Consider the following 27,319-nt stretch of genomic DNA (forward strand, 5'->3'; position numbering starts at 1 on the left):
CTTTGCTGCCACCTACACCCACCAGAACGCTACAACCCCTCCCCATCCAGAGCCCCCTTCTACCTATGATCGCCACGCTTCTAGCATCAGTGCGGCCCTCGGTCACACCACAGACCAAACTTTGTGGCCCCTGGGAAAATGTTTGTGAGTACCCATGATCTAGACTGACATCAAGAAGCCTCTCTCACTCCTCAGAACTTTCCATTGTGCAGCTTTCAGGCAGTCATGACTTCTCAGTTGTGGAACAGTCTCCAGTCACTAACATATCTCCAGTGTCGGCTTGGAACCGTCAGAAAAAGTGGTGAACCTCATCAGAGTCCAGGTTCGGACTATTCTCAAACATACTCAACATCTAGAGTCCCTCATCACACACAGACACCAAAACGTACTCCTCTGGCTACATTTTCTCCAAGTGTTCTTCCTTAGACACAGGCACGATCTTCAAGAAGGTCTAGGAGTCCAAAGAGACACAGATCACAGGACTGGATGAAACAAATCGGGGGGAGCCCTGTTTTGTGAAGGTGGAAGGTGGAACAATTAAAGTGACGGGTAGGAGGAAAGAGAATTAAGACACTTAAAACAAAACACAGTTTCTGAAGTATTAGAACACTGGAACGTTGACAGCTCAGTTGAAGACAGTGGAGGAGCAGTGGAGTGCTCTCAACATTTCAATGTCCTAATACATAGCATCTGCCTTTCTCTTTCCCCTGCCTCTCAAAAATATATGAATTAGATAGATCAAGCGAAAGGCAGAGGCCGTTCAGGAGGACACACACAGCCTTCACCTTCTCTCCGCCTGTGATCACTCGGGCTTCAGAAGGAGGGAGTGGTGAATGAGGCTCAGCCCCTGGGTCTCCCTGATTTGGCTGAACTACAAAAAGCAATTCAGCCAAGCCTAGAGTACCAGGGGCTGCCTTCAGCCCCTTTTCACAGCGCTTGCTGTGAATGTTCAAATGCTAACAGCCGTGGCCCTGGGCGTGATTACCTGTACAATATTCACGGGGCGTGGCTTGCAAGGCCAAGATGGTGGACGTAAGCCAACGAGCTCTCTGCAAGCAGCCCCATCATCTAACAATTATACCCATTCAAGACAGACAGTATGCTGCTAAACACCCCCCCAGCACATTTGACTGCCCCAGCAACAAGCTGAGCCTGGATCCAGCAGAACCGACGTGTGCAGTAAGATGGCAGTGGAACTACCGCCCCACTGAGTCAACACGGGACACCGCTCTGCAGAAACGAGATCCCAGCCGCAGCTGTGAGCCTGACATGTACTGTGAGCCACACAAACCTGAAACTGGTGATACCGCAATGGGCTCCGAATGGGAGGTACTCTGAATCTCTGGATCGGACAGGCATGGTGTGGGACCTGTGGGTAGGCTCAATTTCGGCGCATCTAAGGATGAACCACCTAAGCGTAACCCAAGTCCCCCTGTGGAAGTCGCCAGTGAGGTGGCCATTATCCCTATACAAAGGACGACTCCCCTTCATCCCCTCTAGCTCTGGCGACTCGTGTGGAGGCCTCACAAAGCCAAGCGACTGCAGGCTTTACCAGCGCATGTAGCAGAATCCCTGTGCGATACCAGGAGGGCCCGCACTGAATTGACATTACAGAGACATCCCCCAGGGACAGGCAACTGCGCTGTCAGGCCTAAATGCTCGACCTGCAGTACCATACTGGCAGACTACGTACCTGACCATTACAGACTCGGCCAAGTGACATAGCTGCCACCCTGCTTTTGTGTCCCCACCACCCAGCAGTCGCCTCGGCTGCAGACCCTCAGCTGGCACGAAAATAATGAAGATGAATGCCCCCAGCTGTATTGTCGAACGCGCAGGGCAACATGGTGCACGACCCCCCACCTTCCGGCGATGCTCACATGAACAGTGCATCATTGCTGCCACTGCTAGAGATGCGGCACAGAGGCAGCAGAGTGACACAACTGAGTACCTGCTGTCTACTGGACTAAGGCACCCATGGCCCACCACCTAGGTGTGGTCATTATCGCTGACCCCCTCGTGCCACGTGGCCAGGGCTGCTCAAGCTTTGGAGTTTGCTGCTCTGACGACACTAGCAAGCAGGCCCTCTTCTGCTCTGCTGTAGGACTGACTGCATATATAGTGTAACACCCTCAGCCTTGCTAGGAAATGGGATGCAAATGTACTGCCACACAGCCAGCATCTGTCCTATCACAGCACTTTTCCATCTAACGTGCACACAGGGTGCCAGTGCGGAAACTGCCACCCGGGTCCAGTCCTAGGCCACTAGTTGAGACAGAGAAGACATATTCAACAAAACCAGAAAGATGCCAGAGCTCAAATTTGATAACGCACGACTTATGTTCTTCCTGGACTATGGAGTGGCAGAGCGACCCCAACGCAGCTCCTTCTCAGCTGTAACACACCACCTCCTGGGCTTGGGAATGTGATACTCACTCCTCTTTCCAACGCGGCTGAGCATAGTATCGGAAGGCACAACACACTTCTTCGCCACCCCGGAATCCATATGGGAATAGATGGAATCCACTGGACAAGGGAAACCCCATAAGCAGTCATTGCCCTTGGAGACAGACAGTGCAGCACCGGGTGGTCACCGCCGCGGCCTTAAACAAGATCTACTGCCCCCGTCTCCCAGAGCGTTGCCCACCCTAGAGCAAATGATTGAAGAACGGGTCAAGCACTTCAACAGACTGCTGCTCTGGCTGACCCGGGACATCAATCCAGTGCAGAAGATGGCATAGCCTGGTCCCCTGGGGACGAAAGCTCCGCGTCCACTTGGCCTTCACAAATTGACTCAGAAGCGCTGTCAGTAGTGACACCGCAAACAGTCGACATGGTGGCGTGAAGCACTCCACCTCTAAGTACAAATTACCCAGTCCCTTCTAACTCCATGGTAGTCAGCTGTTCTCCTGCAGACAGAGAACCAATGGGTACAAACTGTTGGGCGACATGTTGGTAGCCCCCCCACCCACTTCTTTTCCTGCGCAATCACACGCGGTCCTACGCTGCTGTCAGAGGAGCGGGAACCTCTCCATCGTGCATGAACTGTTACCAACTTGGGGCAGTTGAGTCATCGGTAACCACAACACCTTATCACCTGCACGCTCCCTTCACACCTCTCATAGTGTGAAATTTGATGTTTTAAGTTTCGACGGATGCACACCACTGCGTACAGCTGTGCCTTTCTTCTTGTTATTGCTAGCATTGTTTGCTAAAGTTAACACTGCGCACAAGTTAGATTCCGGGGATATCCACTTAGACAGCACAACTTATGGTCCCCTCCCAGCCAGGCCCCAAAGCAGCGACTCCTTAACACTCCTCAACACTTGCGAGCAAGATGACACACATTAAAATAGCAACATGGAATGTGCAAGGTATTCAATCCCCAAAACACCGCTCTGCTATTTTTTCTTACCTTAGGCAACACTCTATACACATAGCATTCCTGCAAGAGATACACATGGCACAGCCAGAGGTGCCAAACTGCAGTGCAGGTGGCACGCACACATTTCCTACGGGTTCCTCCTGCTACACTAGAGGGGTACTCATCTGGGTCCAACCAGGGGTGGCCTTTGTGGCTGAGGAGGTGTCAACTGACGCAAAGGGCCGGCATTTACTGATCAGAGGCAGACTGGATGGCCCCTGATTAATGATAGAGTTAGTCTGTGCCCGAACACCGAGCAAGCTTCCTTTCTGAGGTGCCACCTCAGTGGAGCTGCATTCCTTGGCTCCTTGGGGAAAGACTTTAATAGTGTGCTGGATGTAGATCTGGACAGGTCATTCTCACCCCTGCCCCGCGCAGCAGCTGCTTCCAGTGCCAAAACTTTGCAAGACTGGTTGCGGAACTGGCAACTCACAGATGTCTGGTGCTCCTGCAATGCCACTAACCGAGTGTACTCTGTTTACTCAGAACCAAACCACCTGCATGTCCGAACAGACAGACTGGTTGGGATGAATTACCTCATTCCACATCATTAATACAGAATATCTAGGCCACACTCGGACCATAACCCTCAATACCTAAATCTGGCATAGACATCAGAGCGACCTCCCATTCCAATCTGGTGCTTGCAGCCGACAGCGCTGGAAGACCCGCCATTTTGGTCCTCGGTTGACACTGCCATGAACGCTTACTTTGAGCATAACACTAGCACAGTGGAGACACGCTTGGCGGAGTAAAATGTATTTAAGGTGACATTGAGAGGGCATTGCCTGGAAAATATGTCGGAAACTAAACAAAGACATCCTTGATATAGGATCCAAACTAATACACCTTGAAACTGAGGCAGCGTGTATCAGGGAGTACAGACAGGAACATTTAACACTACTAGAACACTTAATTATGCAGCCCACTCGGCCAAGACACAAGCAACAGCAGGCAAAGCAGGTACCCTCCTCGCCTGGCAGATCCTTCGTTATGCCTCACTGTATACAACTACAACCCCTGTCACCCCAGAGTGCGTTGCCTCATAGTTGAAGCTGGTACGTTTGCCCACCATAACGCAGGTGCAATGTCTGGAGTTGGATGAACCAATAACAGCCTTAGAAATACAAGAGGTTATTTGTGCCTTGGCCACTAGCAAGACGCTGGGACCTGATGGGCTTCCCATAGAGTTCTACAAAACATGCACTTCCTACTGGCCCCCCGCCTCCAAGCGCTTTACAAGTAGGCCCTACGAACCACATGTCTTCCTGCTTCCATGAGAGAGGCACTCCTCATCTCAATACCAAAACAGGGGAAAGTTCCCACCACCCTCGGCACTTACCGCCCGCTAGCTCTACTCAACTCAGACTATAAAATATTGGTGAAAATAATGGCCGATCTGCTAGCTCCCCTAGTAGCCGCATTAGTCCACACAGACCAAAATGGTTTTGTACCAGCCCGCACTGCCTCCTTAAATCTGCGGAGGTTCTTTAGGGTACTAGTAGTATGCCCCGGAGTGATGGCCTAGATCAGGATGCCTGGTTCTGGACCTGGAAAAGGCCTTTGATTCTTTGGAATTACCTTTCCCAATTGCGGACCTGCCGAGGTATGGATTTAGGGATTGCTTCTTACGCCTGATCCGTCTCCTATATACATTGCTGACTGCAAGAGTAAAAACGGAGCACCTCCTATTTAATCAAATTGCAATCCACAGAGGTACTCGTCAGGGCTGCCCCTTCTCTCTGCTATTGTTTTCTCTGGTAGTAGAACCATTGGCGGGCAATGAATGGAGCATACCTTTGAGCGATGGGAAACATGCCATTTCACTCTGCGCAGACAATATCCTTATATACCTTAAGGACATGGGCTTGGTGCCAATACACAAACACGTACCCTCAGCACATATGCGGAACTCTCTGGTCTACGTGTCAATTTGGCCAAGTCGTACCTCTTCCCAAAAAATCCGGGAACGCCAGTCATGCAACTAACACTGATTGGGGTCCCTATTCCCTGGCAACCTACCACATTCAGGTATCTAGCTATCAGGGTGTACCACGCACATGCAGACCTACTTGTTGGCACTATCACACTACACCACCACTTGAGTCACTCTACACCCATTGGGAGCGGGATCTTGGCAGGCCATGCTTGGACAAAGAGTGGTTAATTATACTGGAGGGCCCCACTAACATCCCTGGTAACGACCGCTTCCATTTAAAACAGTTATACATAGTACACAGAGCCTCACACTCGCCAGGATCAATAAATACTTATTGAGCGGATGCTATGTGCCCCTGATAGATGCGAACCTTACGCATATGCTATGGTCCTGCACCCTAATATGTCATTATTGGCTAGAAGTGAGGCACCTACTCTCCCTCTGCACTGGACGCAATATACTCACTACATGTGAGACCTGCATACTAGGATTGTATAAGAGAAGTAAAAACCATAAGGCCACATCCCGTTTCATAATTCTCGGCCTCCTTCTAGCTAAAAGACTCATAACCCGCAGGTGGAAGTCACCGGACCCCACTACCAACGTCCTGGACGTAATCACTGACAGCATAGTTCTAAACCAAGAGTATCGCCATGAACAGGGAAGACAGCCTACGTCACCGTAAATACCTTATAGCTAACGCCTGGAATGCTATAGTGGCTGATTTTCCAACCGCGGCATATGTTCCTGCAGAAGACATACCCGGGGCATCCGCCATTGAGCCCACACTATTGGCAGAGACACACTCCCTGTTCACTGGATTGGCTCCTTTAATGGTCGGTATAGCCCGCTACAGTGGCCTGCAAAGCTATATTATATGCCCCTCAATTACCTGAAGGGGTAGCCGTTTAAAACATAAGAGAACACAAACCTGACTCAAGTGATAGGACATTATGCCTTATGTCATTACATTTAGTGATAGCAGTTGATTTACTATATTTTCACTACAGTTCAATCTACAAAACTTACATAAACAGAAATAAGCCCACAGTAAAGGCAAACGGAGTACTGAGTAACATGTTTACATAAGCTTGAAAAAGCTATGAACTGCATGATTTCCGTGAAAGCAAACGTGATAAGTTGCTCAATGTCCATTTATTTAACACTGCGCATACAAAATGTTCAAATTTCGGACGCTAGACAATACAATTGCAAAAACGCAGTGGGTACAAAAGCTAGAAACTCTTTTGATCCAAAAGGGGTAATTTACTTCCTTGCTGATTGCATCAAGAAGTGATGAGCCCTAAAGTCTTAACGTAGGGTCTTAAGGGCTGTCAATTTCTATTTATAACTGATATTTAAAAAAAATTCAGTACATAAGGTATGTGAATTCTTACTTTTCAGTCTTAACATGTTACTGTAAAATAAGCAGGAAAAGTGTATGATCTAACAACTACGATGGCACCTCTGCTTTGGAGCTCCGAGTAGTCAGAGCCATAAAATCTAAACTACAGATACGTCATCTTTAGAATATACCCAGGGGTCAGACTTGATATAGAAGATTTTAACCGCAATGCTCCTGTGCCCCGGTAGATGGCAATGTGGAGCTTCTCAATGACTTTGGTATGCCCGGGAAGTGATAATCGAGCCACGTATAGGCATCACCTCACCACGTCGACATCAGTTTCTTTCGCAACTCTGCCCATGCACCAGACGCAAAGCCAAACAATAGTCAAAGGTATCAGTGAGTAGATTTCTAAACTGGGACTTAGTACATGGGAAAGTAGACCATAAAATGGAAGGGAGAGTTCGGAAGACAGAGAGGAATCTGCGGTAAAACAGAGTATCCACCAGAAAGAGCACTACCAAAGGTAATTTACTTGTTCTCAAATGGATCCTTCTACCCACATATCCCTCACCTTTCAAATAGATACTGTTATGATCCACAAATACACTTGACTCCAGCCTTGTTTTAAGTTGTATTTATTGCTGCAACAACAGACAAAGGAAACCATGCATGTAATCTCAGCTCCTTGTCTCCTACTGTCTCTCCCTCCTAAAATCCACACAATCCTAGATTCCCATGATGACATATGCAGTGTTCCTTAGAGACAAGAGCTTGTGCATGATACACCTACCTCTTCCAGAACACACGAAGGGTCAAACAAAACAACAAAAGGTAAAAAATAAAAAGGAGAAAAACAAAAACAAAACACTGCATATATACAAGCTATATAATAAAAAAAAACTGATACACAGCCTATACACAAACCCTTATACGAACACCATTCCACTTACGTCTTCGCTGACCCTAGCGCCGACTCTTCAGCCAACTGAGAGGATTGCCATCCAGACAACAGGCAGTGCCTTTGCAGCCTTTTCAGATACAGGGACAGGGTCCTTCTCCTAGACTGGGATAGGCAGAAGGGTCCCACTGCTATGCTCTCAGATTTTAGACATAGGGTGTAGGTAGGAATCTTTACACTTCTAGGATCATACAAAGATGGCGGGCGTTCTTGCTCTTCTTCATACTGATTGTAACTACGATTACTGTATTATGTTTTATCTAGCTAATTATCACAGCCTAGCTTATTATAATAGGATGCAATGGCTTCAATAAATACACTGAAATCCATTTTGCATCTCTTATTTCACCTTGGCATGAGCGAGTCTGAGTGACTAAGCCAAAGGAGTACGATATGTTCACCACAACTTCCCTGAGGAGTCAGAGTGTCAGGTTTATGATGCCACAAATCACCTTTCCTTCTAGAATTTGTGAGGCACTGCAGGCAAGCCAGGAATCAGGCCAACAGCTTCCTGATGATGTGGGACTGACTCAGTCACCCACATGCAGTGGTGCTGCAGCCCTAAAACACGCAGTCACCCTACCAAAGTAGGAACTGCACAACACCCAAATTCTTCAATTGCATCAGTTATCAAAATGCAAGCCAGATCTACTGGCTTTGCTTATGCTTATTTGTAATTTGGTTATTTTTATCCTTGGGTTACAAATTACAATAATTCAAAGTCAAAAGTACCATTACGTTTTACCAATAAGAAACATATTTCCTGTGATGTGCATTAGGCTGTACGGGACAGTTGTATTAAAATGATATCCAATAGTAATTTTTTTCAAAAATGTTAAACATTTATTATAAGCATAGGGGCCATGTTTAGGTGGTGGTATGTTTTGAGTTTTTTTTATTTCTGTAGCATATGCTAGCAATAGATCATGGATAAAATTAACCATCACCATAGCTTGCCAAGGCCAGACCTACTGGGATCGATAATCCTTGTTCTTTGACTGCTGATCCTTTTGTTCCCTCAGAAATGTTTTCTGAGCCACAGCACAACCATCTTGCTGTGTAAAAAATGCATTTAAAAAAAGGAGCAGAAACATACAATCAGAACAAAAATTAGCAGCAGGTGCAGCTGTAACTCAATCTGCAATAACAATTTACGGATCAGCCGTAACCCAACGACCTTTGTTAAGAAGAAATTGGAGAGATTCGAGATACAGTCAAGTGGAAAGAAGCTAGCAGGAAAGGGGCTTTAGCCTATTATGCTATTCGCTGCTCTTTTACCATATGACACTGGCAGCAGCACCTTACCCAGACAAGATTAACTTAACGTCTCATTACAAATGTCTTTAAAGTGGCACATTAGACTGGTTAATCCAATTACCCAGAAAAAACACTGAAATAAGAATTAGCATTAAAAATCACTGAGATCAAAGTAGTGACTCAATGCAGTGCACTGTTTGCTAGTGAGACAGTTTCTTGGGGCGAACAAATGACACATGAAAAAATTCAATCACTGCATTTAGCAGGTTATTTTGCCATATAAGGATGCTGAAATGGTAAGACATCTGATAAGAAATGCGACTCTTAATTTTGGATAAAATTTAAAAATCTATTGTGTCGCATGCGTTCCTCAATACAATACATATACGTACATAAAAAGGCCGTCAGGAGGTACTAGCCTGCTCTTTCCAGGCCTGCTGCTGCCTGAAACCTTAATCCTCTATCACTGACAGCGTCACACCATATACCATCTGTCCCTTAGACATAAGCCGAGTCACAGGATGAACTGAAACGCACGTTTTTTCTCTCCCCTTCACTTCTCCTTCTACCCCTCCATACGACTGTTGCTGTTTAACCCTCCCCTCTCTCATCAGCCCTTGGCATTCTCGCCGTCTCCCAATCTCGCTCTCTCAGACTGCAGATATACCTAGAAGTATCTCTAGCTATTAAACATGAAGATTTAATTTCACTGCAATTTCCTTTTAGGGGTGTTCCATCAACAGGTCTGTGACTCTCGGCAACATTTTTTAAAGTTACCATATGATTACTGATAAGAGAACAGAGCATTCTTCTCTCAAAACAACAGTGCAATATTACCACAAACAACTCTGTGAATTTCTCTCCACGTGGCTGTGGAGGGATGGCCACCCGAGCCACAATTAGGAGGGTGGGAAGGGTGTTGAGGACTCTCTGCAGAATTCCGAGGAGTTGCCTGAACACTCTGCAATGTTCTGCGGAGTTCTACACTTCAGTGACTAAACCATACTCATACACCTGCCTCAATTAAAATACTGACTACAGCGCATCTTTGTGATATTAGCTGCCCCCGAAACTCACAAGAGACTCACAACTGTCCACCGGGTACCTGGGCTAACCTCCTGTCTGCTGTCCACCAGCTGCCCGAAGCAGCAGCAAGGAGCTGGACAAGCGTGGCTGCGTGTCCCGCAGAGCAACACCGCGGACAACCAGAGGTGCAGGCCGGGCCACCACGGGATTCACAGCAACCGTACTGCCCCGCAGGACATGATGATAAATGGATTCCTGGGCTCCCGAACCTCCTCTGAGACATGTACAGCTCCTCCTACCACAGAGTGAGTTCTGAGGCGAGCCGACTCTCGAAGCGTCTCCCAGAAAGATCCCAGAGGAGCCAACCCCTCCAAGAGGATCAGGGACCTGGCTGTACGACCATTGCTCTGAGCCAATGGATGCAGGCACTCGGAAGGACGCCCCAGGTCCCTCCACACTCCTCCAACTATCTCCACATACTGTCTCGTGGCCCACCCTAGCCTTCTACCCATCTACTCTCGCTGCCGTGATTCGTGGTCCCTAGAGTGACGTGCTGTTTTACTTTCTTTTGGTGCCATTTTCATAGGAGGTTCGGCACAGCACAAGGAAGCACTCATGGGTGATGACGCTGCAGGCATGCCATCAATACCCTTGTGTGCGTTGTGCTGCATGTTTATTAGGAAGATGGGTACCACTCTAGGAAGCTGAGCGGTAAACTCCGCTATGCGGCAGTTAAAGGCATTTCTGTTGAACAACATGCTAATCTCTGTGAACTCCGCTGCCGTAGCGGAATTTATTGCCCACCATTAGCCACAATGCGAATGCAAGCGCCAGAAATGTAACAGAACCCACTTAGATTATCATCAGAAATTGTGCAACAAAATTAAATGACAGTACTGAGCATACGAGATTTGTATTGGTGAATACTTAGGCTCATTTTGTACATCTTGAAATTGTGAAGAATAGCCTAAAGGCTGAGTGAGTGGGCGAGAGAGTAAGACTGCGTGAGAGTGTGAAAAAAAGCAAGCTTGCGCGTTAGAGACAGAGATAGTGAAGATGAGCGGGTTTGAGAGAAAGAATGTGCGAGGGCGTGTATAAACATTCATACATGGCAGAGAAAATAATAAATAGGGTGCAATAACATCTTTTTTACCACAATTTCGCAAATAAAAACAAATGTACCCATTTATTACTCCATCAAAGTTCAAATTCCAGTTCGTTAGCACAGGTGAGCTAAACTGGCATGACAAAAACACTGCCTCACAGATTCGTGTTAGAACTACTTTACAGACGGAAACGACTTTCATAATAGGTACAAGGCACTTCAATTTAATTCCATCCAGCTGTGGAAATTTAACAATTTCAATGCTGGTTTTGACGAAATACTTTTTTTAATTTTAAATGTATACACATGAAATAAATGCAAAGGTATAAACCAGTGCTTCTCAAACCACAAAGATTTGCGACCCACCTACCTTTGATGGACATGAGGCAGAAGTTTTTTAATGTAACTATAGCATTGTGTGGTAGTACACTGCCATTTGCAGATATCATATTTTCCATGAAATTGGCACAGATGTACAGTTTTATTGATAAATATATACTGCACACAAATGATAATGTGTGTAAATCGGGTTGCAGTGAATATTTATCATTTGTGAGTTACCAAGTAAAGTGACTTGATTTGTTCTTATCCTATTAAAATCTTTGCTTCCATCTCACTTCAGAATTACAAAAAATGTGCTTAATTTTTGCTTTCCTAACTGCTGAATGTGTACAGGCCCTTTACAGGTTTTCAAATTGTGTTGTGTGTTAGAAAAATTCTACATCTTACAGCCAGCCTTTTCTTTCACACTCCATGTACCCCTGCAAGATTGTCACATAATTCAGGATGAGTTTGTAAACACCAATCCACAGATACGCGTCAAATTGTCTGACATTGTGACCCCTGTCTTTGAAGTGCAACAAATGTGACACATTATGTACAGAATCATAGGCATCTTAATTTATTGTTTGGATTTTCAGTTCCCGAAACAGATTGTGCTATCTATCTATCCAGCTGTCCAACTGTTATTCTCACATCATAAATACTCTCAAAAGAGTGATAATAATGTAAACAACACACCAAAGTAATTTTAAACTATTTGTTAGTGAGAGAGCGTAGTTTTAATATCATATATTATAGACGTGAAATGCTTACATTTGACTAAAACATTCTTAGAATATATTAAATAAAGGTATAAGTTTTGCTCATATATGAACGCTAATGCTAAACTAAATAATAATCTTCAGCTATATGTAGTATTATGAGTTGAACTGCATTCATTAAAATCGTGTGTCTTAAGTTAGCATGAGTCGCGAACTAGCTGTGCAACTCTCATTTAAAATCTATTTTCCTGTATGTGGACTCGCAAAAAGAACTATGACCCGGCTATTGTTCTCTTCTGTATTAAAAGGCAACATTAACAAAACTTCCCATCCGCATTCTAATAGCTTTTTAGTATAAAGATATGTGCTTCGAAACAGTAATGGACACTCTCAAGGACAATGAGACGAGGGGAGAAGAACTCCTGACCCGAGACGTGTGGCAAGATGGTGAAGTAACCCCAGACGTCCCACCTACGAAAATGCTGAATATAAAGACCAATTGGAAGATGAGAAAATATCTTGGAATGACAAATGCATTACTTAATGAATAATTTGATTGGTTACCAATGATGGGGTGTAGTTATTAACCAATAGAATTTTGGGGGAATGGGTTAAGAAAAGGGGATAAAAACTCATGACACGGAGGACGAAGTTCAGTTAGGAAGGGATGACATCGATTGCATCCAGAAACGCTGTCACTCTATTTGGTGATTTGAGACTTAGACAAAATATTACAGTCCATAGACTGCCCTATTACACTGTCCTCCATATGAGGAGAGTGACCCATGATTCTCTTTAGCTAGATTGACGGTGAACCAACTAATGTCCTGACGACGAAGACTGATCCTGCATGCTGACTTAGCTTGAGGAGGGTAAATATTATTGCTAACAGAATCTCTATGCTTTTCTTTCTAGGTACCAACTGCTGTATGTTTCATTAAGTATCTTAGTTAGATGTTTTTCTAAATTAATGTTCTAAATTGTTTTCGCATGAAGCCCAACATGCTAATGCTAATTTGAGGTTAGAAAAGGTATTCGATTGACTGACGAAACTGACGTGACTGACATGAAGCTATGCTGAACTGATATTCCGATGTTTATCATGCACTATGGTATAATCTCTGCTGTTATATCTATCCTATGATTCTGATTATCGCATTCTTGAAAGTTAATTATAATTGCCACTCTGTGATTATGGTTTTATGCCTCTTGGTTTTGAGATTAATACGTTTAATATTAGATTGTAATCAATAGGGAATAAATTCACAAAATCTTCCTTCAAGGTGTGGTTATTTAAGTCTAAGAATTAATAAATGCGCCGAAGATTCGTTATTGTGAAATAAAATTGATGTTTGGAAATCTCGTCCTACGGAGACTCACCACTGGGTCAAAAGGTTCATCGACCTAAAACGAGTCCTGATGTGTATAAATTAGCATAGACGGACGCGTTAACAGTTTCATTCCAAAATTGCAAAATCTCTGATTTACACCTTAGATCCGCAACAATACCTACATTTGAATTTCCACTTCTTTCACACTATTAGTTTTGGCTGGACGGCATTTGCTCCCATGGTGACAACCTCTATTAGGGCTGGGCCCACGCATGATATCTTGGTGATGCCCCATTTTGGACAGTTCCATGACATGACTTATTGACTTGCTTTGAAAAAATACGGTTGTATTTATGGTGGTCAAGACATTTGGAAGCTGCTAAACAAGTCACATTAGCAGAATTAAAAAAATTGAAAACCACTGCTCTAGCAGATGTTAAAGCAACGTCCTTCTGAAACAATAAGGCTTGCAGTCGACTCAGCTTATCAAAATTCACACAAAAAATAGGGATGAAAGGCTATACGGTATTCTTTCTTACTACATGTGTGGGCAGAAATAACACATTGCTATGGCAGGTTACGACCCTGGAGACCATCACCACACATGGGACACCTGGTTTCATCCCACAACAACCTTGATCATTAGGAACCAAATAACTCCCATCCAAGAGTAAGCAGAAAACTGGGCAAATCAGGGGGACTGGGGCAGCTTTCAGATAACACTCCATATTAGCCATGGATGCATTACATGCGCCAACTCAGGACACGTACACAAAACTGTCCCATATTGCTTCATATCTTGATTGTGCTTCAAACAGGATGTAAACTGAAAGGTAGAGATTGGTAAAAAGATAAACTCATGGATAGCCATATAGCTGACAGAGTTTCTGCTACTGAAAAGGGTAACTTCTCTAACAGCTAAATGTTTAGAAAGGTTTAAGTTGCTTCTTTTTTATCATCTGTATGAGTGTTAAATTAAAGGGCAAGAACAACTCTGTTGTGTTCAGGTATTTCCATAGTACATGGAATGTACAACTATTTTAAAATGTATCAGCAGTTAGGAAAGATTTTAATAGAATCAAAACAAACATAACACTTTACTTGGTGATGTGCAAATGCTAAACATTTGCGGAAACCCGATTTCCACAAATTATCATTTCTACACTATAGTTTTATCAGTAAACCTGCATGTCAGTGGGAAAGCCTGTGGATTTCAATGGAAAGTGTGCTGTTGATAAACTGTGCCGTACAAACTCATGCTTTAGTAATATATTTATTAAAAGTGAGAGTTTTTAAACATGAACTGGGAAACATTCCTGCTTCCCCATGACAATGTAAACTAAGAGGCAAATCAGTGGTCAAGTGCACCCTATATGTGGGCTAGATTCTTATTATACAAGGAGCAAAAGTTTAGTCTATAAAATCAAACAAAAGTTTTTTTGTACAGTTGACATGCTAAACTCATATTTGAAGGTGCATTCATTTGTGATAATGAAGAAAAAAGGTGACTCAGTGAAATAAAATATTTGCCTAGGACCACACAATTTGAGACCAGTTTATGGATCGCACACATTACAGTTAAATCAAGTACATTATTCAAATCACTAGACCAGCAGGTGTGGTAACATTTCTATCATTTTTCGAGGTCTGTTGTGATGTGTGTGCAAAAAAGGAGGAAGGAGACTCCAGTTAGTTCCCAAGTTTTAGGAGCAGAGATGCTTCTTTATATGGGGAACTCTACAACATCACCGAATACTGCTCACCTGAAATGTCTGTTTTTCTAGCAGTTTTAAGCAAGGATTAGCATAGTGCATATATATATTTATATATATATATATATATATATATATATATATATATATATATACACATACACAAACACACACATATCTATGTAAGCACATACAAACATACTCCCATTAGCCCTGCCCACCCCTGAATACTTAACAAAAGAAAAAAGAAAAAAAAAGAGAAAAAACACCTTTACCTTTATTTTCCATTTTTATATCTTCTTTCAAACAAAACATATCTTCCGACATTCGTTGACCTGACCCTGGCAGGGTGGCCCAGGTGTACGGTAATTGTAATCGTAAATGGTATTTATATAGCGTTTACTCCTGCTGACGAAGCACTGAAGTGCCTTGCAGCAAGTAGCACACTGCTCAACAACTCAAGATTAGATGTTAATGATTAATAGATAAGTAAAAGCTTGATTTTTGTATTAATTGCGTTAAGCTCCTGCTCTTGAAATTCTTGTGTGTTAAGTGGAGTTTAGAGTAGGGATAGGATAACAGGAATAGATCTCAAAGGGGAATAAGCAAGGAGGTGAAAGTTTGAGAAGGATGTTTGGGGATTCATTGCAGTCAGAAGGGCTTGGGATCAACCAGAGACAGGAGGGATGTGACAAAGATTGAAAGCAGGATTTTATTTTTTTATGTCAGTGGCTCTTATGTTTGCGGGTAGTGAATCCCATAATTTTGCTGCTTTGACTACCGTAAGCAGGTGTTACAGTTGAGCACTTTATTGGTACTCAATTGATCGTCCTTTGAAGCATGAACATTTTTCAAACCAATGACACACAATAATCACAGAAGCAAGCACTTAACTCACTGAGCCATCTTGTTAGCTGGGTTGTAATGTAGATCGCTAAGTGGTGGCAAAGGTAGAGCAACTCTGATGAATTTCCCTTACTCTTGTTAATCAATGACATTCCTAGAGTGTATTATCTACTGAAATCTGCGAATATGCAGAGGTTTTTCTATTCCCCCTAGTCCACAACGACTGCCTCAAGCAGACCTATTCTGGATCAATCTCATTGTACTGCCCCTAACACGTTCCAGCAACACCAAAAAAACGAGTGACTCAATGAGACAATAAATCACTGCGGAATCGGATGTGCAGTTGCGCATCTTCTTTTCAAAACCCCGACAGGACCGTAAAGAAATGGAGACACATGGACGACACCAGGCCCTAAAGGATGGCTGACGTGGATTGCCATGGAGTAAGAGAAGAGCTGGTGCAAAGGAAGGTGGTACCTGCCGTGACATCCTGCTGTAGATGAGAACACACACCTCCTCTTGAATAGAAAAGACACCCAGGGCCACATGCTAGTGAAACAGTGTTTCATCATCCACAAATGTGCCGGTACACTGATCTGTGATCACGGCTTGCAAGGAGAAGACCAACGTGCATTGGGTCTCTTTGATGTGCAGACTGGGCTCCTGCGGTTTTTTCCAGCACTTCCACAAAACACTTGCCAATGTTTCACCTTACTGTGCTTTAGCATGCCATTTCTCCTTTTGCCGCCTCAATACACCTTTCCATGTTTCAACTACGTGTTGGTACATGGCTGACTTGCCAAAGGACTACTATCCTTTTGCCCCCTGCTACGTTTTTCTTCCCAGAGATTGCAGGGAATCCTGCATACATTTAGCTTCTGCTCGCAAGCAGGATGGGTGAAATACTTCTACTTGGCAGACTACTTTGTCACCTTGTCCTGGGCACTGCACTTCATCTTCCTCCTCCAGTGGAGTTCTAGTGGATGGTCCAGCAAGCTCTCCTTCTGGAAGTGCTAAAGTGGAGCCAAATTAAGCTGTAAGTAGTAGCATCACCCGATTCTAGTTTCCTGCTCCTCACAAAATGGTGGATGTGCCTCCTGTTAGCAAAGGAAAGGCTCTTTTTGTGTGATAGAACGGTACCTGAACAGGTCAGACTGCGTCCTGCAATTTTCTCTTGCGGCTGGGTAATCATAGCAATCTGGCCCATGGCCTCCGGCTTGGGTCCCAGGATTAAAAATAGATGACAGGAGAAAAACCACCCTAATCCAATAGGATTTGAGTATTTCCTAAAATTTGGGTCTGCAAATGATCCTTGACACGAGTTTGGGGATCAAGTGCAGAGTAACATCCCAGACATCTCTGGTTGACTGACAGGGTGGCTCAAATTAGGGCCTACAAAAAACTTTTCTAAAACCAGTTTTCTCAAAACAACTGAATGGATTGACACCAAGCCGAGCATATCCTATTCACTGTCCAGTTTTTTTTTTTTTTGTAATGCAGTTCAAAACTTTCTAATGGAGTTTATGTAGCAAATGTTTTTTTTTTACCCTAATACCCATTTTTCTATCTCCGCGTTTGACAGATTTGCAAGGAACTTCCCATGCAAACACCCAAATCGGATTAATTTTTTTGGGAATGTTTGGTATAGATGTCAAATAGCACCACAGTTGTTATGACATATATATATATATATATATATATATATATATATATATATATATATATATATATATATTAATTACATTACAAAGGCACTATTTCAGCATGTGTAATATATATGAATATATAAGTAACGTAATTAGAAGACTAGTATTTGTGTAAAGAAGGGAAGAAGGGAAAACATAATACATCAGGCTTTATACTGAAAGCAAAAAACATAACCTTAGTTCAAAAACCTTAAGGGGTGTGGATGGGCTATCTACAGTGAGGTGAAGGGGCTATGGCACAAGGGGTTTGGGAGAGTGTTTCCAGGTCTCACTCTAGCTCCCTCTGTTTTTCTCTATCCTCATTATGGAGGCAAAACCAACTAGGTAAACAGCTTCAAATTAGTGGGTAAGATCTCAATTAAAAAAATTAAGTCAGACCTGGGTGCACTGCAGCAATACAAGGGGAAGAGGGCACGTCTGAAGTGATCTAGGTAGGAAATATCCCAATGATTAGTAGTCTAGCAAAAATGGAACAGCATGAGAGGATGAGATTAAGAATTATTTATCTACATACCGTAAATAAATGCATGTAGGAAATCACAGCTCATACTGGAAAAAAAGGACTAGCCTGCTCCTGACGAATCACCCAGACCGTTCTAGTTACTGGTTGTAGTGGGTAAGTAGCAATATGCACCACTGCGCTTATTTTGTTAATTGGTTGTGCCTTATCTTATGCAGCCGATTACTCATGGTCTTATGTTTGTTACTTGGTATATATATGGCTTCCAGTTATATTACTGCTGCACATTCTCAGCAGCAGATTATGCATGTGATATGGTAATGACAGTGAATGTGAAACTGAAAAAAGACAGACAAAACTAAATTATTTAAAAAAAAAAAAAGAGGAAACACTGTGGTCTGACTGAAAACCCACAGAGGAAAGAAATAATTGATTTAAAAAAAGCAAGGTTCATATTACCTAAAAGACTATCTATTTGAAAAATAATACTTTAATGGAAGATTACTAAACTAACAAATTAAAATAAAAAGTTAGTTTAAATATGTTTACCTCCTGGTCTCTGGCGTAGTCCTCGTTATCATATTCTTCTTCATCAGCATGCTGTGTCTGAAGGGCCCCACTATCAAAATCCAGAGACATTGTGGTGTTTTAGGAGAAATCTTTAATGTAAGTCTGTTGGGGAAAAAAACAAATGTCAGAAGAAATACAAACATCTGCAAAGGCAATGTATATATTAAATAAATAAACTACCTTCTTTGATACTGTGATTATGTTTTAGCAACAGAAACAGTTCTTTAATCTTTTTTTCATAGCAAAGTCTGAGAGTTCGGAGGCATCACATACCCAGCTATTTAGGATTTTGCATGTTGATATCTGATCAGTGAGAAAGAGCAACTATTCAATAAGGAAGTTAACTGAAGTATGTCTTTGGAAGAGTGTCGCTATAAGTGTGTATAAATGCAGGATAAACAGTTGTTTTTCCAATCTGTGTGTGTATTCATAAGGGTGAGATTAAGTAAAGCAGGCTTTTATTAGCTCCTCATATTCTCAGTAAGACCTCCCAAGATGCAAGCTGATAAACATGCAGATGTAATAACTACTTTGCATAAATGCAAAAATCTGGGGCGCACCTAACCAAGATGGCCGAAAAGACTTGCCGCTTTGAAGCTCCATCCAAGAGGAGAAAATCCTGCAGAATCCTGTGGCGGGGAAATTCTGAACAACCTGGCGCTGCATAGATCTAAGCTCCAGTGCTGCACCACACTCTGAAAATCCGTAAACTGGCCCTGAGCACAAAGGTATGCTGTGGAAGGCCTGCAAGGGAGACGCAGCCTCGTGAGACGAAGGGAGCCACACTTAAGCATAACTGAATGGGGAAGATTGGAAGCATTCCTGCAGGGATGCTACAAGAATAATATCCCGGCTGGGGCGTCATCGGTGTGCCGAAACAGTAATAGGCGTAGAAAATAAGGAATTCACACGCCGTTAAACAACGGAATAGAAACTGAGCCAACCATAAGATGGCGGCATCCTGAGTGTCGGCAGCGATTGAGAGGCGATCCGGCGTGGAGACTACGGGTACCTGGGGGGTGCATGGTCGGCATCTTGTAGAAGGGCAGGCGAAGCGGGGGCACCGACAGAAGGAGGCAACCTCACCCATGATATTATGTGACTGGCTGCACTGTGATTCGGAGACACATGCGAGTTTCCTGAAAGGGGAACAGGTGCCATTCATTGTTTTGTTTATTACGGCACAGAGGGCAGACCACGTGCAGACACTGAGCCCTGGAGGGGACGCCGTGGACTGTCACAGGAGACTACACAAAGAGCCCAGTAGGCAGCAGGAAAGCAATATGAAGGTAACCCTGGGACTGCCTGTAAGAATGGGCGTAGTGACTGGGGAGAAGTAGCGATATCGAAAGAGAAGGGGGGTTGGCCGCTATACTTTAAGTGGACCGGAGCGGCAGCCCTGGTAAAATACAGTAACATCAGGAGAAAGGTCAGGCCCACGAGAAAGGCGGAGATCGTTCTGGCCCATAATGTGAGAGGTCAGGGGCACAACAGCGTATATTCAATGGGTGCTGCGCCATAAAAGTGGACGATTGCAGGGCATGCATCGTACGCCTTACCCCATGGTAGGTGTCACTGTCCTGGATCTTTCTTGCTGCTCCACCGCTGGGGCCCTGGCCCTTGGGTTAGATGACTTAGATGATACATGGGAGAGCCTGAGGAGCAGGGCCGAAGCCAAGCTGGTGAGGCACACGCTAAAAGAGAACCTCTGATTGACCGGAGGAAACCGAGAGGCCTGCAGTGGGGAAAACAGTCGGCAAATACAAATGCAGAGGATACTAAATACTTTGGATGCATGAAATGATACTGAATTTATCCCAAAATGGACTTGAGTGAACAGTCATTGGAATAACTGTGATCCAAAAAGAACATTTAGTGAATAACCTTAATAAACTCTAGTATCAGAGAGGGACTGTGCTTGGTGGCGATGCAGACCAAAAAGGGATAAACTGAGGGCGATATTGTTGATTTTAATGCATAGACGACCACTGGTGAGCCCATCATCATGATGGATAAAGGGTCAATGGGAGTGCAAGCTAATCTGATTGTCCAATACAGGGTCCCTGGACCAGGCCCCCAAGAGAAAGGGCCTGAGACAAATGTGACTCAGGGAGCTGCCGATCATCCGCAAAATACTGCTGAAATCCTGGTGGCGATCTAGGGCTCTAGGCAAGCGCTGAAACACAAAATGGAAACAATGTCTATGGACATTAATCATCTTCGCCTCGACCTACGCACGGTGGCAGAAATGGTGACCATCACCCAGGAAGACGTGGTGGCCCTCAATTTGGAAATTAAAGACCTCAAGGCCACAGTGGCTGGCTTTAAGTGTAGCGTGACACATGCGGAGGAGTGTGTGGAGGAAGCAGAAGGACGTGAACCGGTGCTTCATTGGTTTTCCAGAAAGGGCTGAGGGTCCCTCCGCGGAGCTTTTCCTAGAAAAATGAATCACTAATATGCTCCAGCCATAATGTTTCTCAAAATTCTTTTCAATAGAAAGAGCACATGGAGCAAAGATAGGGGCACCGTGCCCAAGGGCGCCACCCAGACACTCACAGCCAGACTCTTTAATTACAGAGGTCGTGACATAATCTTGCAACATGTGGGTGGTCACAGCCCTCCGAGATATGAAGATAAGCAAATAGAGATTTACCCAGATTATACGAGGAAGGTATATTTATAACACCTTTCTACTGGTTAAGAGACAACTCCAGGAACACAAAATAAAGTATAGTTTGATGTACCCGGCCAGTCTGCGCATCCAGTATGAAGGAAAAATACACATATATGACACACCAATGACAGCAGCCCCGTGGCTGGAGTTCCTGGGCTTGAGGCGTGACAAGCGGCTACCGGGTGGTCAGGAGCCAAGGAACGGTGGCATATGATGATCACAATGCATTCGACAACAGCCCGCGAAGCGACAGGGATCTCCAGGCTTGAAGAAGAGAGAACACATTCTAGTTGAGCTGGATAGGACATTAAGGCTACGCTGCAGTCCTTGGAAATGCAGAATCCCTTCTCATATTCCAGTGACACAGTGTTATGGAAATTAAGTGGGGTGAGGTGAACACTAATAATATGCTTGGGCAATGAAGGAAGGCATAGGGGGGAGAACAAAGTCAATAACTTTGAGATAGGGTGTTTTAGGCAATGCAATAGGGTTAAAAATGTTAATGTTAAATGAACACATGTTTTGCTATCTTTCTTCAACATAGGTTGTAGGCTTGTATCACCTCTTGGCAAGGTGGAACTAGGGACGAGGTAGATGAGGATTGCTGAAAGTCAATTGGGGCTTGTAACTCGTGGAGGTCTTGGCCACTTGAATTGGATCTACACCAAGTGCCAATAGGCACACAGACTGAGGGAAGGGAGGGCAACTGGGGAGGGGTGTGAGGTCTCCTGCGGCTGCTTGATGAGTTAGCGGTGGTCCACTGGTCTAACCACAGGAGGGACTGGGGTGGGACACTCAAGAGGAAAGTTGATACAGTTTGTGTTTTGTGATGGGATTGCTTCCAACACCTGCTGATATCTCGAGCTACCCTCTGGCCTCTTGGAGATAGGGGACCCAATATATACTAATATTTTAGAAGCTCTATTGTGCCAATGGGACCTATATACAAACTGTTGACCTGGAACGTCAGGGGTCTCCATGACCCGGTGAAAAGGAACAGGGTTTATGCCTGCCTCAGGAGATATGGTACAGCGGTGGCATTCATGCAGGAGACCCACATGTGGGAAGAGTAACTTAAATATTTTAAGAAGCGGTGCAAGGGTCATGTGTATACCATGTTCTATTCCAGATATGCCAGTGGGGCCTTGATATGGATGCTCCCGGGCACTCCGTTTAAGAACACATGCACACAGATTGATAGAAATGGAAGGTACATACTACTAGAGGAAACGTTAGAGGCACACAAATTCTGCTTTATTAATGTGTATGCACCCAATTTTGATGATGGCGATTGTTCCTTAAAAGCTGAAGTAGTAATGACAGGGGACTTTGATTGTGTATTAGATGGCTCTATGGACAGAGCCCGCATCCCGTCAGTGCATCAAACCACGAATGACAGCGGCGTTGGTGCAGGCAGAGGCTAGTCTGAGACTTGTGATATGTGGCAAGCTTGCCATACCCGGGCCCTTGAGTACTCATGATACACTCCAGCTGAGAAAACATACGGCAGGCTGGATTACTTTTTAATCCAATCAGAGGCTGCACACAGAGTGATGGAGGCACATTATTTAGCCTGTTACATATCCGATCAATCCCTGTTAATGATTACCTATATACTGGAGCTGCAAATGCCAAGAATACTACTATGGAGACATAATGCAGAGGCCCTGTCGGATCCAGCTTTTCAGGGAATGGTATTAGAGGCCATTGAACAATATTATGAGCAAAACTCGAACAGCACAGGCCACAGGGCGACTGAGTGGGACACCATGAAAGTGGTACTGTGGGGGGTATGCATGGTAACCATGGTCAGAATACTCTGTATGTTAGAAAGGGACATAACACGTCACAAGGCTGACTTTGAACGACTGGAGAGGATGCTCTCTGATGACCTGACAAGGCTTGGAAAATGGGATAGACAGAGTCACAAGGTGTGTGATTTGCGGGATCAACTAAAGAAACACACCCACTTAACTGACGAAGAAGCTGGGATACAGAGCAGGGCGCCTACTGGCATGCCTGATTCCATCAGAGTAACCGATACACCTCGTACTGGCACTGGAAGGGAGATGTGTTTTTTTCCCAGAAGGCGATCAAAGTCATTTTTGCGGCTCACCTAAGTGAAGTTTATACTGCAACAGAGTGTTAGGAGGGCTCTGACAGGCTTTCGGAATATTTAGAAAGAACTGCAGCTGCCACACCTCACAGCTGAGGACTGGGAACAGTTTGGAGCACTATTGTTGAGACAGGAAAAGCCTAATGCTATAGATACGCTGAAAAATGCTAAAGTCGTCGGGCGGTGTTTGGCTACCAGCGGAAGTGTATAAAATATTTGCCGGGATACTGGTAGACCATTTAATATTGATGTACAATGAGGCATTGGCGAGGGGGGTGCTCCCAGATACCGTTAAAGAAGTGCTCACCATCCTAATTCCAAAGCCTGGAAAAGATATACTATAGAAAAGTTCATATAGGCTTAGATCCATGCTAAACTTACATGTAAAAATCGTCAGTCTTGTATTGGCATCCAGGCTATTCTTGTATCTTCCTCAATTGGTCCATGCAGATCAATCTGGATTTATACCACACCGAAATACACTGCGAAACCTTTGCTGTTTGACACATGTAATGCATGCCCCGATTATAGCAGCGGATCAATATGCTCTGACCTTTTTAAACAGAAAGCAAGCTTTTGATTTAGTGAGGTGGGAATGTGAATGGCAGGTCCTGGACAAGATGGGGCAAGGGCAAAACTACATCAGATGGCTAAAGCTCATTTATGGTAGCCCAAGGGCAAGTATACAAACAGGCAAATATGTTGCTGCTGGAAATTCTGTTACAAAGGGGCACCAGACAGGGATGCCCCTTATCCCTATAAATATTTCCTCTCACCTTGGAGCCTTTGCCACGTCGACTCCGCAGACCCTGGGTCTATGGGGCCCAATGGTCAGGAACATGACTCACAGGAGTGTTGTTGTATGCTGATTTACGACAACCGGACATATCCTGCCCAATATTACTAAATGTCTGGATTCTGGGGATTCTCTGGACTGCGAGTCAATAAGGCAAAGTCAGCACTGCAGCCCCTGGGACAAATGCAGGGCCTGGCACCACCTCGGTTGCCGAAAGTGAGGATACTGTGAAAGATAGATAGTTGTAATTATCTAGGTACAAACATCACACACAGGGAACAGCAAACGTATGACCTAGATTTGGGGCACGTGATTGGAAATTTGCGCTCTTCCATAGTGTTCTGGAACAAGCTGGAACTGTGCCTAACGGGAAAAATATCAGTCATAAAGATGGTAGTGCTGCCCTGTTGCTTGTATGTGTTGCAGGGGACTATTGTACAAGATTCAGAGAAAGGTGTTCAAAGAACTTGATTTATTGGTGGAACTCCTGTGGGCTGGCAGATGTAATAGAGCAAGCCTTTGAATCCTCCAGAGGGAATGGGACAAGGGTGGGATGAAGGTTTCAGACCTGGAGCTCTATTACCTAGTGACCCATCTGCAACATGCAATACACTGACTTCATGGAGAACATAATAGGAAAAGACCTCCACTGGAAGGCATGCACAAAGGCAACTAACTGAGGGTGCTGCTGATACGTAGAGGTACAATACCTGGTGTGTTCCGGCACATGGTCCGGCAGATGGGCCTGTTGTGGGATAGGACAGTCTGCTGGGTCCTGGTCAGAGCGCCATATGCTCCAGAACTAGAAATATGGATAGTGCGCCCTTTTGAACAAATGTCGTGAATAATGGAAGCTGGACCGATGGCAGGAGGGAGGATACATTATGGTATCAGATCCATATATGTCGGGTCGCTTTATAACTTTGATGGATGTGGTAGAGACATTTGGTCTGGGGAGGGGACAATTTCTCCAGTACGCCAAAATAGCAGCCATGCCAAGACACCTTTGGTCAACATTTACTGAGGCCCCTGAGCCCGTGCAGACGCTGATGATGCTTTTCTCTATGGCAGGGGGGCGTACGTTTGTTACATAAATCTACGGCACGCTCCAGGCGATAGAAGACTTGCACACTTTGTATAGAGGAAGTCTGGTAGGGCGAAAGTGGTGAACCATTTGCACCTACGGATTGTTCGAAGATACACATAGCAGTACGCAGGTACTCCATTAGCGCATGGATTAAACTGGTTCAATTTAATATAGTGTATATGACTTTTCTCTCCCCAAGGAGGCTACACGCAATATACCCCTCCAGGTCATCAAGCTGTCCTAAATGTGGGGCTGGCGTGGTGCGGCAATGCCTGGTTATTATGATATACTGGACCAGGATTTTGAAACACATAGGGAGGTGTCATACACAATCTAACAATGTGTGCTGGGCCTCCTCCCCGATAACCCAACGAAAAAAATTAAGTCGCCACTTCACAGTGTTGGGGTTATTATTCGTAAAGAGGCGTGTTGCGATTGGTTGGCTCCATCCTACACCCCCTAGACAAGAGGAATGGCAAAAAGATTTATTGGAATGGGTCCGAACAGAGGATGCTGGAGGCTGGTTATCAGTAAAGTTAAGTACGCACCTACAACTAGCAATAATACCTCCAGTCAATGTTAGGGCCATGTTAGCCCCTGGGTCAACCCCTAATAACTTGGCATCCAGCAGGCAGGCTTATCTTAGGAGACAGATATATAAAGCGTTTAAATACACCAATACAGCAAATAAGTAAGACACAACATACAATAAAAGTCCACACCCATTTTTACAAATAGTAAACATTTTGAACTTTGAAATGACACCAAAATGACAAATTCAATAAAAAATGTGCTTTCTACTGCTTGGAAATCAATAGTGTCAACCGAGGGCATCGGAACATGCTTGACGGGGACAAAGTCAAAGTGTGAGGCCTATCACGATGGAGCCCTGCACGAATACACAGAGCGGGAGTCCTCGGTCACAATTTTACCCTCGAACTTAGAAACTTTTCTCTCTCAACATCGTGCGGTCCTCTTCAGCAAGTCGATTTTGATGCAACTTGGTCAGACTGCTATTCCGCAAGGCTCCAGTCGAATCCTGGAAGTCTGGAGCTCCAGAGCTTTCACCAGGACAAGCCTGAAATCCTGGCTGGGTCATGGTTGAAGGTAGTCTACTTGACTCAGGACAGCAAGTTGATCCACTTATGGAGTTTTTACCCAAAAGTTGATCCAAACTTCTTTCTGAAGTTCCTCTTGAGGGTGCAAAATGTCCAAAACACACTTCCAATAGTCTAGAAGCTCTGAGATGGTCTTTGGAAGTTTGGGACTACAATTTCCACAATGCACCTTACCAAATCCTTAAAAGTCCACTGGATGCACTTTTGTGAAATTTGGTGCAGGCAACCTCTGTTAACCTGTTGCTTTTAGGGAGTCCACTCCTAACTCATTTTTTAAGCAAGGCAACGTTCTTTGGGCTTTTGTCCCAGTGTGCAACATGAGCTGTACATCAGTGTGCAGTCCTCTGGGTTGCAGACCAATGTTCCAGCAGGGCAATCCTTCTTCTTCTTGTGGTTTCAGGCAGCAGATCTGAATTGCAATGGAGATCACCCACTTTTATTCAGTCATCTTGGGGGACAGGCGGGAGGCACTCTCGTCCAATGGGCCGCAGGTTGGCACCCAAAAGCATGACAACTTTCTCAAAAGTGTGGCATCTTCTTGTCCCATAAAGCACTGCACTTTAAAAATCCAAGATAGATGATTTTCTTCCAGAGGAGCAAGACCTGGTTAAACCAACCCACTGATGTGGCTCATTTCATTTATCACTCGCCCTCTGGACATCTACAAATTCCTTTCCTGGGCCTGCAATCTATCTGGGGGTACAGGGCCTTTCCTGGCATGGCCTCAGCATCTGCCAACCTCCCCCATCACATAACCTCTGCTCAGTTCAGGCCACTTATCACCTCATCATAGCAGCCTTGCT

The 27,319-nt window shown here is 44.5% G+C and overlaps 1 protein-coding gene across 3 annotated transcripts in view; it reads right to left on the bottom strand.

Annotated features, from left to right (window-relative positions):
• The window catches only part of CEP152 (centrosomal protein 152), a 318,523-nt gene that overhangs the window by 284,379 nt on the left and 6,825 nt on the right, over positions 1-27,319 (bottom strand). For all 3 annotated transcript variants that reach the window (XM_069222500.1, XM_069222501.1, XM_069222502.1), the window contains exon 3: positions 18,705-18,827. In XM_069222500.1, the coding sequence (XP_069078601.1) occupies positions 18,705-18,794 (90 nt within the window). In that variant the 5' untranslated portion in view covers positions 18,795-18,827. The remainder of the gene's footprint in view (positions 1-18,704; positions 18,828-27,319) is intronic.

The sequence above is a fragment of the Pleurodeles waltl genome, chromosome 3_1 (genome assembly GCF_031143425.1).
Source record: "Pleurodeles waltl isolate 20211129_DDA chromosome 3_1, aPleWal1.hap1.20221129, whole genome shotgun sequence".
In the NCBI taxonomy this organism is placed as follows: domain Eukaryota; kingdom Metazoa; phylum Chordata; class Amphibia; order Caudata; family Salamandridae; genus Pleurodeles; species Pleurodeles waltl.